At 33.1% G+C, this 14,217-nt stretch overlaps 2 protein-coding genes across 2 annotated transcripts; one reads left to right on the top strand and one right to left on the bottom strand.

Annotated features, from left to right (window-relative positions):
- Positions 1-191: 191 nt before the first annotated feature.
- On the bottom strand, positions 192-5,568 carry LOC117907017 (queuine tRNA-ribosyltransferase accessory subunit 2-like). Its single transcript, XM_034820341.1, has 10 exons — positions 5,262-5,568; positions 4,197-4,371; positions 3,931-4,089; positions 2,791-2,884; positions 2,089-2,159; positions 1,567-1,618; positions 1,135-1,183; positions 916-1,053; positions 664-783; positions 192-565 (listed from the first exon to the last, which is right to left on the bottom strand). The coding sequence occupies exons 1-10, from the start codon at positions 5,528-5,530 to the stop codon at positions 424-426; spliced, it is 1,269 nt and encodes a 422-aa protein (XP_034676232.1). The 5' UTR covers positions 5,531-5,568; the 3' UTR covers positions 192-423.
- Positions 5,569-11,371: 5,803 nt separating this feature from the next.
- On the top strand, positions 11,372-13,434 carry LOC117906136 (glucuronoxylan 4-O-methyltransferase 3). Its single transcript, XM_034819093.1, has 2 exons — positions 11,372-12,176; positions 12,507-13,434. Exons 1-2 carry the CDS (start codon positions 11,667-11,669, stop codon positions 12,897-12,899), a joined length of 903 nt encoding a protein of 300 aa, XP_034674984.1. The 5' UTR covers positions 11,372-11,666; the 3' UTR covers positions 12,900-13,434.
- Positions 13,435-14,217: the final 783 nt, after the last annotated feature.

The raw sequence follows: 14,217 nt of genomic DNA, 5'->3' as shown, positions 1-14,217 counted from the left end.
ATTATGTTACATTGCACTATATATATTATTAGAATTGCCAACTTGCTGAATTTCATTTTAGGGCATTTGGATATCAGACACCCCATTAGCTTCTGAATGCCAGTTGGTGATTTTTGGAATCATGGAGTAAAATTTGATGCAAACAGAAAATGGAGAAAGGCAAGGCCACATACCAAAGGAAAAGCAAAAAGGAGAGAATGTAAGAAAAATGCATTCTCAATAGAGTCTAAGAAATCCAACAAATTAACCTGGCATCCCAAGTTATTGGTTTAAATTAGGAGAGTCCTTCATCCTGTCTCTCTTATCCTCTACTTTCAAATGCAACAGAGCAAACCAGGGCAAGCTATTAGAACTGGAACGGTCATATCGCACAAACAAGAATGCAAGTCTCACCAATGATAAGCATCTTTTGAAGATCGTATACTATGCTGATGCACATACTGCAGTCATATTTAGATGTTCACGCCTACTGTCAATGAACGTCTGTCGAAATTGCTCAAAATTGTCTTCCTTGATTGCAGTTCTTATCGAACGGAAGAAACCCAGATAATGATGAGTGTTATGTCTACAACAGTAAGGGAAAGCTCATTTTAGCTGTAAACATAGTAATAACGCCTTCATATCCAATAACGAGAATAATAATAGTGAAATGAAAATTCTTACATCTCTAGTAGAATCTGAGCCAGCATTTCATGAACATTAAGCAGGTGGTTAATGTATGCTCTTGTATGATTCTGACAGGTATAGCAGTTACAGTTGTCAACAATTGGTGCTGTGTCTTTCCTGTTAAAAACAATCAACATCATTCCGATAGCTATTTTAATAAGAATCCTATACATTGATAACTAAGAGGCCAAGCCCAAATGCAAACTTCCTAACCAAGTTTCCGACACAGAAATAGATCTAAGTGAAAACCTGTAAATTGTTGCTCTCAGATTAATCTTGGTGTGGTCACTTCCTACATTGCTCAGCTGAGAATCAGATTCATGTCTCTGAATGCTTTCCAAAGGAAAGGTAAGTGCAAATCCTCCAAGTGTAAGATGGTAAATATACCTGTAGAAACATTACCAAGTTGTTTGACAAAAGAGAGCAGAGAGAAACTTAGAAGACAATATGCTGGGCTGAGCTACATACGTGGAGTCAAATAGATCGATGCCTGCAGCAACCCCCTGCAAGACCTCCTCTGTGAGATGAAAAAACAATTTCATTTGCTAACTACTAGGTAGCCATTTCTATATATTTCATCGAAAAATGATCAAGGATTGTAGATAACTGAGGCTATCTATGATTAGAGTGGCAAATTGAGAAGACTTGAAATTCACAAAAACCGAGTCAACATCTAACATTATGAATTGATCGCAAGCCTCAATTTTACACTTAGTACCAAACTAATGTTGCAGCTTGCTTATTACCCATGCATGCAGGACATGCCATGCAAAACAATTGTGCTTTTAAGTTATGATGATTGATGGATATGTTGATGTGAGCATAAAGTGCTTCCCAATAATCTATAAAAAAAAGAAAAAAAAAACAGTACCAAGTAGAGTAACAAGGGTAAACATATACCTGGAAGTTCCAGCCCACAGATCTGGCGTGGTCTTTCTACTGGTAAGATATCCTGAACATTAAATTGGAAAAAAAAAAAATTCAAGAAAAACAAAAATTCTCTGTTCGCAGGGGCAGATAAAACCACTAACTAAATTAAATAGAAATATATGACTAATGGTGATCTAGAAGAGTCAAAATTGAGCAAAACTAACTGTATAACAAGCTTTTGGGGACTAATTCAGCTCTTTCATCTCATCTGAAACAATGCTAGACTACCCTCCAGGACAGCAATCATTTTGACATTACAAGGTGTTAAAGGAACCACTTTCTATAAAGCTCCTACACTGGGGAACTTCCTGTGGGATTTTATAATGTCTGATACGAGTGGAGAATCAATAGTTTGATTAACATTTTCCTAAGTTGTTATATTATACTTCAAATGTGCTGCTTGCACAATAAGAATGCTTCTGTTTTCACAAGAACTTATCACCAGAATCATGGGAAAGAACAATGGTTTCCAGTGTAAGAAGTCATTCTTACAGCAACGGCATTAAGGAGAGCAGGACGCTCATCCATGCTCTCTCCAAGCCCAAAGCCTCCAATCCAATAACCTGCAGAAAACATTCCATATTGTCTTACAAACTACTCAAATTAACAAAACAAAAAAGAAAAAAAAAATATTTAACCTTGAAGTTGATTCTGTTACAGCAAAAGACAGCATATGAAAACCAGTGGATCTAAACAAGAACAATGAATAAGAATACAATCTAAATGATAATCATCAGATTTAACCGTTTGGGTAAAGAAAAATACACAAAAAATAGAAGATGCATCTCTCCTACTACTCAGTATTCCTTTTTTTTATCTTCTTTAATTAGCTTTGCCGGTGCCTGTGCTAGGGATTTGCACAATGAGAGTTAAACTGTGAAAGGGGAAAGAGTATAAGATGAAACAAAATCACAACTTCCTTTTTCCATTCAACATATGTTAGCAGCTAAATCACAGCTTTCTTTGTCCATTCATTTCCTTATCAAATATAACACAGGGGACAAAAATAATAAGAGAGAATGTTGTGCAGATTTGATGCCCTGTTTTGATCACATCTAGGAACCCCCTGCTAACTATTAATGGGTGGTTGCAATCCTATGATAATATGACAATCAGAATATTGTTGTGAAAACTGAAGCAGAAATGTAACTAGACAGGCAAGACATCTATAGAATGAAGAATAGCTTTACAAACCGGATACATTTCGCCCTGCAACTTCTTGGGCACAACGTTGGCGCTCTTCTACATTAGCCCCTCCAACAATGGCCCCAAAAACAGCTCCTCCTGCCTATATTTCATGATCAGTAGACATCCATTTTTAAAACACAAAACACTAAGTTCACATGATAGAATAATCACTAGACAAATGTCCTATTCAACATGGCATTCCTTTTTTTTAAGTTGAAACCAACGTGAGAATGCAGCTGGTAGGCACCTATCGCATTCACAGGCTGTTGCTTTCAAGGATCCAAGGTTTGTGTGGTATAGTCAGGATTGGGACGTAGAGATGGAGGGAGAATTTGTGGAAGCAATCAACATTGTTGCAAAAGGGAAGATGGGTTGACATGGAATGAATCAAATGGAGGGATTTTTTATTTTTTATGTCAAATCTTTTTATGATATGTTATCAGCATATTAGGAGGCTGCTTTTCAGCTAAAGAGATTTGGAAATTAGCTGCACTGCCAAAAGTGGATTTCTTTTGCTAGTTTGGAAAATTTTCTGACCTCAGATCATAAAAACTTGAGAGCTGTACAACTGGCACATGGCTAATTGGTGCTGTTGCTCATACAATTAGGCGGCACAATCAGGGGCCCATCTTCTGATTCATTGCCCAGCTGCTTGGGAGTTATGGGTCATGGTGTTTTTTGTTGTTTCAGATCATATACATTTTTTCACCTGTACTTGGAGTTGCATTAGTGGATAATGAGCCTTGTTTCTCTCTTGTTAATCTATTGTCTAGTTGTCCTTGATGCAGTTCGAGTGGACCTTTTGTATGTGCGTATGTGTAAATATGTAAGTGTCCAAACTGGTTTTGGACATTTCACATGTAAAATAGTTTTGCATCTGCAATCGGTTTGCAGTTTTCAGAGTATGATCTACTGGTCTGGTCTAGTTTCTAAAACAATGCTCACAATTGCCATCCTAATAGAATTTTTAACCACTGGACGTATTCATCATCAAATATAAATCATGTTCATTTAAAAAACCTAACAGTTGTTGTTATATATTCACAGAAAGATTGTTTGACATGGTGAGTCCCAACTTAGGATATGGGTTTCAAATACTAATACTCATCAACATCAGGGAAAAAAAAAAAGATGAACAGCACTTACTGGGCTTAATGTAATGCATTCATCAAGCCATCTCAAAGTTCGATCCACTGATGCCTTGTTCCTCTTCGCAGAGACCCATGCAGGCACTTCATCAGCCAGAGTGGCCCATAAGCTTGGTTTCATGGAAGAAATCATTTCCATGTACTCTACAGGTTTTATCTGTAAGGTGCACAAATTTTTTTTAAAAAAGAAAAAAATAAATAATTCAGAGAATTAAAATTATTAAGAGAAGTCAATGTAAACAAGAAGCAGGCCGTGAGAATTACCAAGCGGCGCCCACATGGAGTCTCAAAGGATGCTCCGATCTTGTTAGTGCTATCACATTCAGGAAGACATACAATAGAATCCCTTGGGACGGCAGCAAATCCATATTCATGCAAACCAAGCATCTGGTGCAATCCTCCAATATTTGATATTGTTTTTGATGAAATGCCATCTAAGCTACAGAATTAAATAATATTGAACAAGTGATTAAGTAAACAATCAAATAATAAAATTTCTACATGAAACCAATGTGAAACTGAAGTCTCATGTCTGCATTAAGGAGAGGTATGTGACAAAGACTTATCGACTTGCAAAAGAACAAAGAAGGCAGGAAGGCATCCTCAAGCCAAAACCCCATTTAACAGTAAAAGATAATTGCATCAAACCGACCTTAACCCCCATAAACTTGAGAAATACAGACACTATCAAACAGATAGCATTTCAGTGAGCCAAAGATGAGCAACACAAACACCTGAAGCGCATATATGGAGTGCATGTAAGCCAAAATCCCCCATACCCAATGTGTAATTAGCAATCTTACCATGGTCCAACACAGCAAACGGTTAGCAACTAACCGTGTCCCACAGAAGTAAAATCACAAACACCTTAAGTACACACACATATAAGCCAAGAACCCAGGAACCCATGTGCATCCAACCATCTTAACTGGGTGCAACACAACAAACAATTAAATAACTAACCATGTTCCACAAAAGCAAAATCACACAATGCCTCAAATGCTTCGAGCCCATGTATGACATAGGAAAATGCTATAAATACGGCCAATTCATTACACGGAAAGGGAACTAATATAAAGTTTACTTTTTTTCACGTTCAATCGCAACCTGCTGCATGAGCAGGCAAGAAAAGAAGTCGTAAAACCCACATGCTCATGTCTACGATGTACCCAACAATCAGAACTGGGTCCAACACAAGAAAACACAGAACAACCAACCATATCCCCAAGAAGCAAAACCACAAACACCTCGAGTGCATAAAAGACGCATAACCCAAAACCCCAGTTAATTTTACCAAACAATAACAAAGGCAGAGAGGTGAATACATACAAGTGGAGAGGGCTCATCTGGAGGAGATGGGAGTCAGGAGAAGGAAGAGAGGGAAGGAGGTCGGGTGGGATGAAAACGGGCAGGCCCTTTCTGGTGGAAAGGAGGAGCGCCGGTGTCTCCATTGGTTGTGGGCAGTTGGCCAACTGGAGTACCCCGACTCTTGCTCTTCCTTTGCTCCATGCTGTCACTGCAAACTTCATTTCGTGGAGGTCTGTTCCGTGTTGGATATTCAGGCTTGTCAATATCGATGTGTCAGGTGCTGAGGACATGAGCTGAGGTTTCCTTTCAACCTCCTATAGACGATTCATAGGTTTGCGCTGCTTTCTATAAATCGATAACATAATTATTTAATGTTTTTTTCGATTAATTTAGAATTATAGTACATGATTTCCATTATGATTAATAGCCTTCTTTATTTTCAGTTTAAATCTTAAAGGGTATATCTGGTTCTTAGAAAATTTAAAGAAAAATACAAATAAAAAAAAATCAGACAAAAAAAATAGAAGAAGAAAACAAGTGAAAGAAAATTAAAAATAAATTTAAAACCAATAAATTATTTTTTGTATATTACTTTAAACTTATTTTACTTATTTTAACGCATTAACATAAATATTAAATAATTTAAAATGTATAAATTTTTTACTTATTTTAATTATATTTGATTTTTTTTATATTTTTCATAAATAACTAAATACGAGAAAATCAATTTTTTTAATTTTTTTTTTCTTCATTAGTATTTTCTAAGAATCAAACCAAAGGTAACCATTTTTTTTTTTTTATTCAAAGACGATGACATGCATATATAACCATGGCTCACAAAGGTAGTTCTTGAAACTTATAAAGATTATTTGGAACAGAGGTGGTGAAATTAGATATGGAGTTTCTCTATTTTGTAAAATTAAGGTTATGATTTTTAATGATTTGTCTAATTTTTTGTTTTTGTTGTTTAAGAAGCATCGTGCTTGTCATTTGCTACATCCTCATCTGGCATTAGATAAAAAAATCAGAAGTATTTTGTCGGAAGAAAGTTATTGTCAAGGTTTGTCAATCCCAGGGAAGTTGAGATGGATTTTTTTACACATGTTCAACGAAAGGTTGCAATTCCTTTAGAGTTGTGAGTGCCTTATTGAAGCCAGATAGTTGACGATGATGATTCCTTTTTGTAGTTGGAAGAGAAGATCAACCTCTAAAGTTCATATGCAATTTTGTCAAAATCAATTTATTATTGCATTTGTATTGTCTTTTATGATATTGGTAATATTTAGAGTATTTTTTGGTAATGATTTTAGAAAGTGTTCTTATATTTTATAAGATTGTATTTGATAGTAATTTTATAAAGTGTTTCTGGTTTTTTTATTTTATTTTTATTTTATTTTTTATACTTGAAAGATAAAAACTTTTAAGTGTTAAAAAGACTGGAAACACTTTTTAAAATCACTATCAAATGTACTCTAAAAACACGTATAAGAGTAATTTTAGAAAACGTTTCTTCCATTTTTAACATGATAAAAAATTTCAAGTATTAAAAATATTAAAAACGTTTTTTTAAATTATTACCAAACGGACTGTAACATTTAAAATCTTTTATCTTTCAAGTATTAAAAGGGTTAAAAACACTTTCTAAAATTACTTTCAAACACACTTTTATAATTATTATGCAAAACTAAACGATGGCATTGCATGAATTGGTTAATAAATGAATTCATGTATGATTGACGGCGTGGATGTTTTAGTTTTGTACAAAACCTCTTGAATCTATTTTAATGACTAGGTTGCATCATCTCCTCTTATTCTCTTTGTCTCACCTTTTTAGGTCTTTAAGGTTGCTTTTTGTATGTAGGATTTGCAATGGCGCCATTCAAGTTTTGGACCACATTTCTTGACTACTAATTAGATGGATCATTGTTCCGTAAGCCTTCATGAAAGCTTTCTTACTGTATCACTTGTCAGCAAAAGATATAGGTGTGGACTCGTATTTTTCATGTGTGTCTCACTCGAATGACAATATTCGCTTTTCATTTATTTGTGAAAAATTGATTTTTAGAAAAAGATTTATAATCACCATTTATTTTATTTTTTTTAAATAGAAAATAAAATAAGAAAGAAAGTTCGGTGTGATTTTTTATTTGAAAAAGACATGTCTACAAAAATAGAATCTGGATCTGAGGTTATCTATTGGGAAAATACAGTGATAAGTCGTACCACAAGCCCTTATACGTACAACCTCTACTAAACAAATTAAGGGAATTATGACAATTAATTAATTAATTATGGATACAAAAAAAAAAAAATCATGCAAATGAGTATGTACAAGTTATGATAAAAAACAATATATATAAAAATAATGATGAAATCTAATTACAAGAATATACAAAATAAATAACAAAAAAATTATACAAAATAATTTATTGAACTAAATAAAAAAAGATATTAAAAAATAGTTTTTAAGAAATTTTAAAGGATTTTATTAAAAATGATTTTGAATTAATAATTTCAATTTATTTATTTACAAAAAAGAGTCAATTTATTTTCTCAATTTCATTTGTATTCAATTTTCAAAAAAGTTATTTACACTTATTGTATCAAAAGAAATTATTACATAATTTTAATTTGGATACAAAAATTATTTTACTTGCTTTTACTAGAAAATAATGAATTTTTACAATTTTATTTACAAAATTATTTCAATTTGTTTTCATCTAAGAAAAATGACTTATACAAATTATTAAAAAAAATATAACTTTATTTGCGAAAGAATTTTTAATTTAAAATTAATTTTTGGGATAATTTTATTTATAAAACAATTTTTGGACAATTATATTCAAAACAAATTTTTTTTCTAAATGCATTTTTTTTTGAATTTTTATTAATAAAAAAACTTTCTTTTATTAAAAATAATATTTTCTAAACTATTATTTTATTAAAACATGTTTGTTGAGTCGTTTCTCTTATTTAAACAAAATTTCTAATTTGTTCAATATTCAATTTTGTATACAAGTAAATATATGCCAACAAATACTTATAGAAACCAATAAAAATAAAGCTAAATAGAAGTGGAAGATAAAACGTGTACCCAAACAAACTTACAACAAGTTCAATGCTTCATTTATAGTTTTTCGAGTCTCACTTTTTTTTATGAAATTCCATACTTCACATGTTATAAATCCGTACATAGCCAACAGAATTGCAGAATGAACTTATGTAAAAACAAAAATAGTCCAAATGTAAATATAAAAAAAATATGTAGAGCCTAAAATAATTATTCAAGCCCCATTTCAAATATTAAATTGGTCCAATAAATTTTTGCCAATAAGACCCAAATTAATAAATATAACCCAATGAAAATATCCTTCATGTCAACCGCCTTAGTCCAAGTTTTCCAAGTTAATCACCAAAATACAACACAATTACCCAAACCCAAAATATCACAAAACAAAATAAATTCAATTACGTCCAAATTTAATATCTCATAATCCAAAATAAATGAGCACAAATCAATATCAAGTTTAAAAATGCAAGCCTAAAATCCATGAATAACAATAATACATACATATACTAACAATAAACCCGATCAAACATTCCAAAAGCACAATATCCATGAATCCAAATTAATAAATAACTCCAAATTGAAGTCCACAAACATGCTCACAATCCAAATCAAATTGCTAGTCGGTAGTGGCGGCGGTGGTTGACAATGGCCATGAGGGTGGATAATAATAATAATAATAATAAAAAGAAAAAGAAATGAAAGAAAAGAAAATAAGAAGGAATCAAATAAGGGTGTTTGGATGGAGAGAAAGGGAGGGAAAATGAGGGAAAGAAATAAGCCGAAAAAAAAGTCCAGGCTCCAATGTTTTTTTTTTTTTCTCCTTCAGTCTCCTGTGAGTGAGGTGGAGCCCTAAAGAGAGCTGCCAATAGGGAAGGAAAAAGCCAAAAATAAAAAATAAAAAAATAAAGGAAAAAGAGGAGAGACAGAAGAGGGAAGAGAGGAGAGGGTATGGGTCCCACGTGGGGGGTATGGGCATGAGAGAGAAAGAGTGGGTGGGGTAGTCGGAAAAGGTAAGAAAAAAAAAAGAAGTGAGAAGAGAGAAAAGAAAAAGAAAAAATAATAAGAATAATAATAATAATATGCAAAATAATACAAACTAATAATTAGATTATGAATGAGTTAAAAATATTATATGTAATTAGGATTTAAAATCTAATAATAAAATTAAACTCAAAATTAATATAAAAATAAAATTGGAATTAATATAAAAATATTATATGTCAAAGTTTTTATTTCTATTATTCGTTGCAAAAATAACATGAAAACAAGAAATTTAAGTCAAATCCCAATTTCTATAGGAGTTTTTTTTTTTTTTTTTTTTTTTACTTCCTAAATCCACCATAAACTAACTTCCTTAGGCATGCAAAACTTTGACACTTCATTCCCCTAGCCCAATGTGCAATTCATAATATACTATCCACTATGTTTTCCTTAACTGTTTTTACCATGACAGATGAAATATTAAAAATAAAGTGTGAAGAAGTAAGTCATTATCGATGGTATAAAAAACTAATTTTCTTAATAAATCAATATAAAAACTTTAATTATGTAATCTAAATCATTGAGCTATAAATTTTAAATGTGTAATAAGTTGGCATGGTTAAAAAGCTTAAATTCTAAAGTTTAAATTGTTAAATAATGAACCAACAATATATAGTAAGTCAAAACAATTATTAAATTAAAGCTTCATATTGTCATAGCAAACTATATGTTAAAATTTTGAGCTTATTCACCCAATACGGTTCAAATTACCTTTTTGTTCAAATTTATTTATTTATTTATTTTGGAATTTTCCTTTAGTGTGGATTCAAACAAAATCTTAAGCTAATTAAATCGACTTACTTAAATGATTAGAACCTTGAAACCCTATTGAATCTAATTTAAAAGTTTTATTTATTTTGGGATTATTTCAAGTATTTATTATTATATGCCCAAAAATGTTCTAACCTTAGGATAAAATAAATAATAAAACTCAAGATGTATACACACATCTGCCCAAAAAAATCATACATGATAAAATGGAAGAGTTATATATCCTAGTCAAAGAATTGAATATATGAGCCCACATAGGAAAAGTAAAAAACTTTATATTAAGAAATTTTGGAGGAATAATGCATGCTATAATGAAAAATCATAGGTGGGGTATCTTACATGCATTGAAATCCGAGTTAGGGATAAAATATTAAAAAAAAAAAAAAGGTCCAATTCATCATATGATCTTAGGTATGTGGCAGTTGAATCTTGATCCAATAATTAACATATCCCTAATTAATTATCATGCCTAGGTATGATAGCATGACCCCAAGCTAACCCTAGACAGCACACTAATTGCTTTCAAGCCATTAATTTAACATTGATCCAAACTAACGTATGTAAATATTGCCATGTCCAAGTGTGATTAGTATTACCCAAAAAACATATATATTTTTTGTCACAACCACTCACATTAGAAAATAAAAATAAAAATAAAAACCAACCCTAATATTCACCTTTTCAACTTCCCAACTACTATTTTTTTTTAATGGGTAATACAACATTATTCAACTAAAGTAAATCCTATAGGCAGCGCATCAATTGCTTTCAAGGCATTAATTGGCCAATGGCAATATCTCTATGTGAGCATTTCACATATCTTTACATAGCCAACCTAATCGGCCACCAACACCTCATCTCCCGCTGAAGATTATGGAGAAGTGAGTACAATAATTCAACCACACCCATCGTCAGATCCACCTACCAACACATTTGCTCCACCAAAAGCCCCTTAGGTCCCTTGTCCATGTCAAGTCTCTCGTCTTCTTTGCTTCTTCTCCTTTAAGAAAAGACCAAAAAATGATAGAAAAAACCAAAACCAATCAATTATGACCCCCCCTCTCCCTTTCCCATCAAGCAATCCCTTCTTGGGTAACACTCTATGCAGAAGCAAATATATTTAATCTTGTATAAAATTGTGATCTTTTTTGAATAAGCAGATGATATAATGATCAATAATATATATGGTTACTTAATTGAATTAAAACCAGGAGAGGCTCAATGAATGTGGGAAATGACCACGAGTATCCGAGAATTAGCAACACTTCTTAAATTAGTTTAGCCTTAGAGGGCACAAATCCTTTGGTAGCCGTTATTAATGAGTCACCCCACGGACTGATCAGAATAGGATTTCTCTCCTTGGTCAGCCCCAAGGTCCTTACCTTTTTGTTTCAGCCTCATACACCCAAATCAGACTGTCCCCCCCACTGAGCCTAACATATATCTTTTGGTTCAGACCCTAACACAAATCTCAGAACCCTATTCCCCATTCTCTCTCTCTCTCTCTCTCTCTCTCTCTCTCTCTCTCAAAATTCAGAAGAAAAATGAGGCCATCGAAGCCTCAAACCTCTATCAACCTTAAGCTCATCCTCGTCTGTTTTCTCTGTCTTCTCCTCTTCCTTTTGGTATTCAAATCAAACTTCACACCTTTCCAAGAAAATCATCCATCACCCATCTTAGAAACTCATGTATCAAACTCAACCAGTACTCCAGCTGCAGAAGAACAACCACCATCACGAGATTGTCCATCTCTACCCCTCACACCAACTTGCACCAAAACCCCACCCTCCCTAGCCCAAGCTCTTGTCCACTATGCAACCCTCAACATCACCCCACAACAAACCTTCAATGAAATCTCGGTGTCCTTGAGAGTTCTTCAAAAGAAGGCACCCTGCAACTTCCTGGTCTTTGGCCTAGGCCATGACAGCCTCATGTGGACTGCGCTCAACCATGGTGGCCGCACCATCTTCCTCGAAGAAGACAAGTCCTGGATCGAGCAAATCAAGCAGAAGCTCCCCAGCTTGGAATCCTATCATATAGTCTACGACAGCAAGGTACTATAAAATTTAACAAGATCTACATATAGGAAACTAGATCACTTCATTCTTAATTCAACTTCTTCAAAAAATTAAACAAGTTACTAAGAATTCTAGCTCTAGCTGGTCATAGATTAATAGGAACAAATACCCTTTATTCCAAATAGAAAGTTTGGTCATTATTGATCCATTATGGTATGAGCTTTGCTTAAATGGAGGTCTCAAGTTGAAGTAATTCTTAATGATCACTACTTTATATTTAAGTATATGTTCAATCTATTTTTATAAATCCAGAAAGAGAGCATGGTTATTGTAAAGCTCACTTATATTGGAGGATTATTGCAACAGGTTCACCAAGCAGATGAGCTGATGGAGGTTGGCATGGGAGAGGACTGCAAGGTTGTTGTTGACCCAAGATTTTCCAAGTGTAAACTTTCATTGAAGGGGTTTCCAAATGAGGTGTATGATGTGGAATGGGACTTGATAATGGTGGATGCACCAACTGGGTATCATGATGAGGCACCAGGGAGGATGAGTGCCATCTACACTGCAGGGCTGATGGCTAGGAATAGGGAAGATGGTGAGACTGATGTGTTTGTGCATGATGTGGATAGGGTGGTGGAGGACAAGTTTTCCAAGGCATTTTTGTGTGAGGGCTACTTTAGGGAACAAGAAGGCAGGATTAGGCATTTTACCATTCCAAGCCATAGGACTCGATCCGGAAGATCCTTTTGCCCATGAAAAATGAGGACCACTTCCGGTTTGAAAGTTGCTTTTTCAACAAATTCAATGACATGGTATGCAAGTTTTTACCAAATTACAAGCATTCATGCATTGAGTTTTGTGGAAAACCCTGTTTAGACTACTTATTCAATAGTCTCTCTTAGGTTCTTTTTCTTATGTTTTCTTGAAGGGGGAATTTTTTTCCCAAGTCTTGAAAAGGAGAAGAGAAGAGGAAAAACTTATTAAAGAGAATGTGAAGAAGGTTTCTTACCAATAAATGAGACAAAATTAAAGAGGTGAAAGTTGCTTCCCAACATATGCCTTTTATAGGCATTTTATTAATTCCCCTTCTTGTGCCCTTTCTTGAGATTAATTTGGAGGGCCAAAGTATGGGGTTTAGACCCTTTTTTATTATTATTCTTTAAATGATTTTTCCTTGTTTTATTGTGATTTTTTTCCCACCCTTTTTCCCTTCCTTCGAAGGGTTACCTTGCAGCACTTGTAAGTATCATAATTTCATTATCAATGCACTGAATTCTTGAGTTTGTATCAACTTAATTGCCAATTGAAACCAATTTAGTATCTAATAAGTGATCGGATTTTAACTTAAAACTTATCAGTAGAGAAAATTTGAGTATTGGGTATTAAATTGTAGGATCAAATCAACATGGGTCATCTCAAATTTCAACCTAAAAATTTGTGTTTTACCACCAAAATCACTGTTAGCCATGGTAGTTTCACAGATCTGTTGCAATTACTTGTATCTGCTATTTCTTCTTTTATTTGTTACTGTTCTTTTCACTACCAAACCAACTTTTTGGAGTTTCAAGAAACAGCACTTTCAACAATAAGACTAACCACCCACCATCATCATGATTTTGAAGTCTCCAAGGTGCACTTTAATTCAAAAGTTTATTAGTGGAGAGATTTGTGTTTAAAGGTGGTTTAGGAAAGTTCTCTGCAAAATGGGAGTTCATGATTATACCTCCATTGAAAAATCCTAATGAGGATCCAAATTTGGGGCATGTTTGGTCCTTTTAAATTTTTTTCCTTTTATTTAAAATTTTGAAAATAATTTTAGAAATGGTGTTTGGTTCACTTGTTTTTAAATTTTTAGCATTTTTTTTAAATTAAAGGAATACAATATTTTTTAATTTCTAAAATTTTCTTTAAAATATTTTAGAATCAAGTATTTATCATCTTTAATTAAACTAACAACATTACTGTCTCTCCAAAAAAGAAAAGAAAAGAATATCATTTTAAAAAATTGGTATTTTTTTACTTACAAAAAACCATGATTTAAAATATCAGTAAATACATATATATTAGTATTTTA

The sequence above is a fragment of the Vitis riparia genome, chromosome 18 (genome assembly GCF_004353265.1).
Source record: "Vitis riparia cultivar Riparia Gloire de Montpellier isolate 1030 chromosome 18, EGFV_Vit.rip_1.0, whole genome shotgun sequence".
Lineage (NCBI taxonomy): Eukaryota > Viridiplantae > Streptophyta > Magnoliopsida > Vitales > Vitaceae > Vitis > Vitis riparia.
The sequence above is the reverse complement of the archived record's forward strand: the minus strand, read 5'-3'. Positions and strand labels throughout refer to the sequence as shown.

Excerpts from the sequence above, each read along its gene's own strand:
- LOC117907017 (XM_034820341.1), bottom strand. The coding sequence starts at position 5,530 with ATGTCCTCAGCACCTGACACATCGATATTGACAAGCCTGAATATCCAA. Across the intron at positions 1,619-2,088 it reads CTCTCCTTAATGCCGTTGCT|GATATCTTACCAGTAGAAAG; the intron begins GTAAGAATGACT and ends TTTAATGTTCAG. Across the intron at positions 566-663 it reads GCTCAGATTCTACTAGAGAT|ACATAACACTCATCATTATC; the intron begins GTAAGAATTTTC and ends TTACTGTTGTAG.
- LOC117906136 (XM_034819093.1), top strand. The coding sequence starts at position 11,667 with ATGAGGCCATCGAAGCCTCAAACCTCTATCAACCTTAAGCTCATCCTC. Across the intron at positions 12,177-12,506 it reads ATATAGTCTACGACAGCAAG|GTTCACCAAGCAGATGAGCT; the intron begins GTACTATAAAAT and ends TTATTGCAACAG.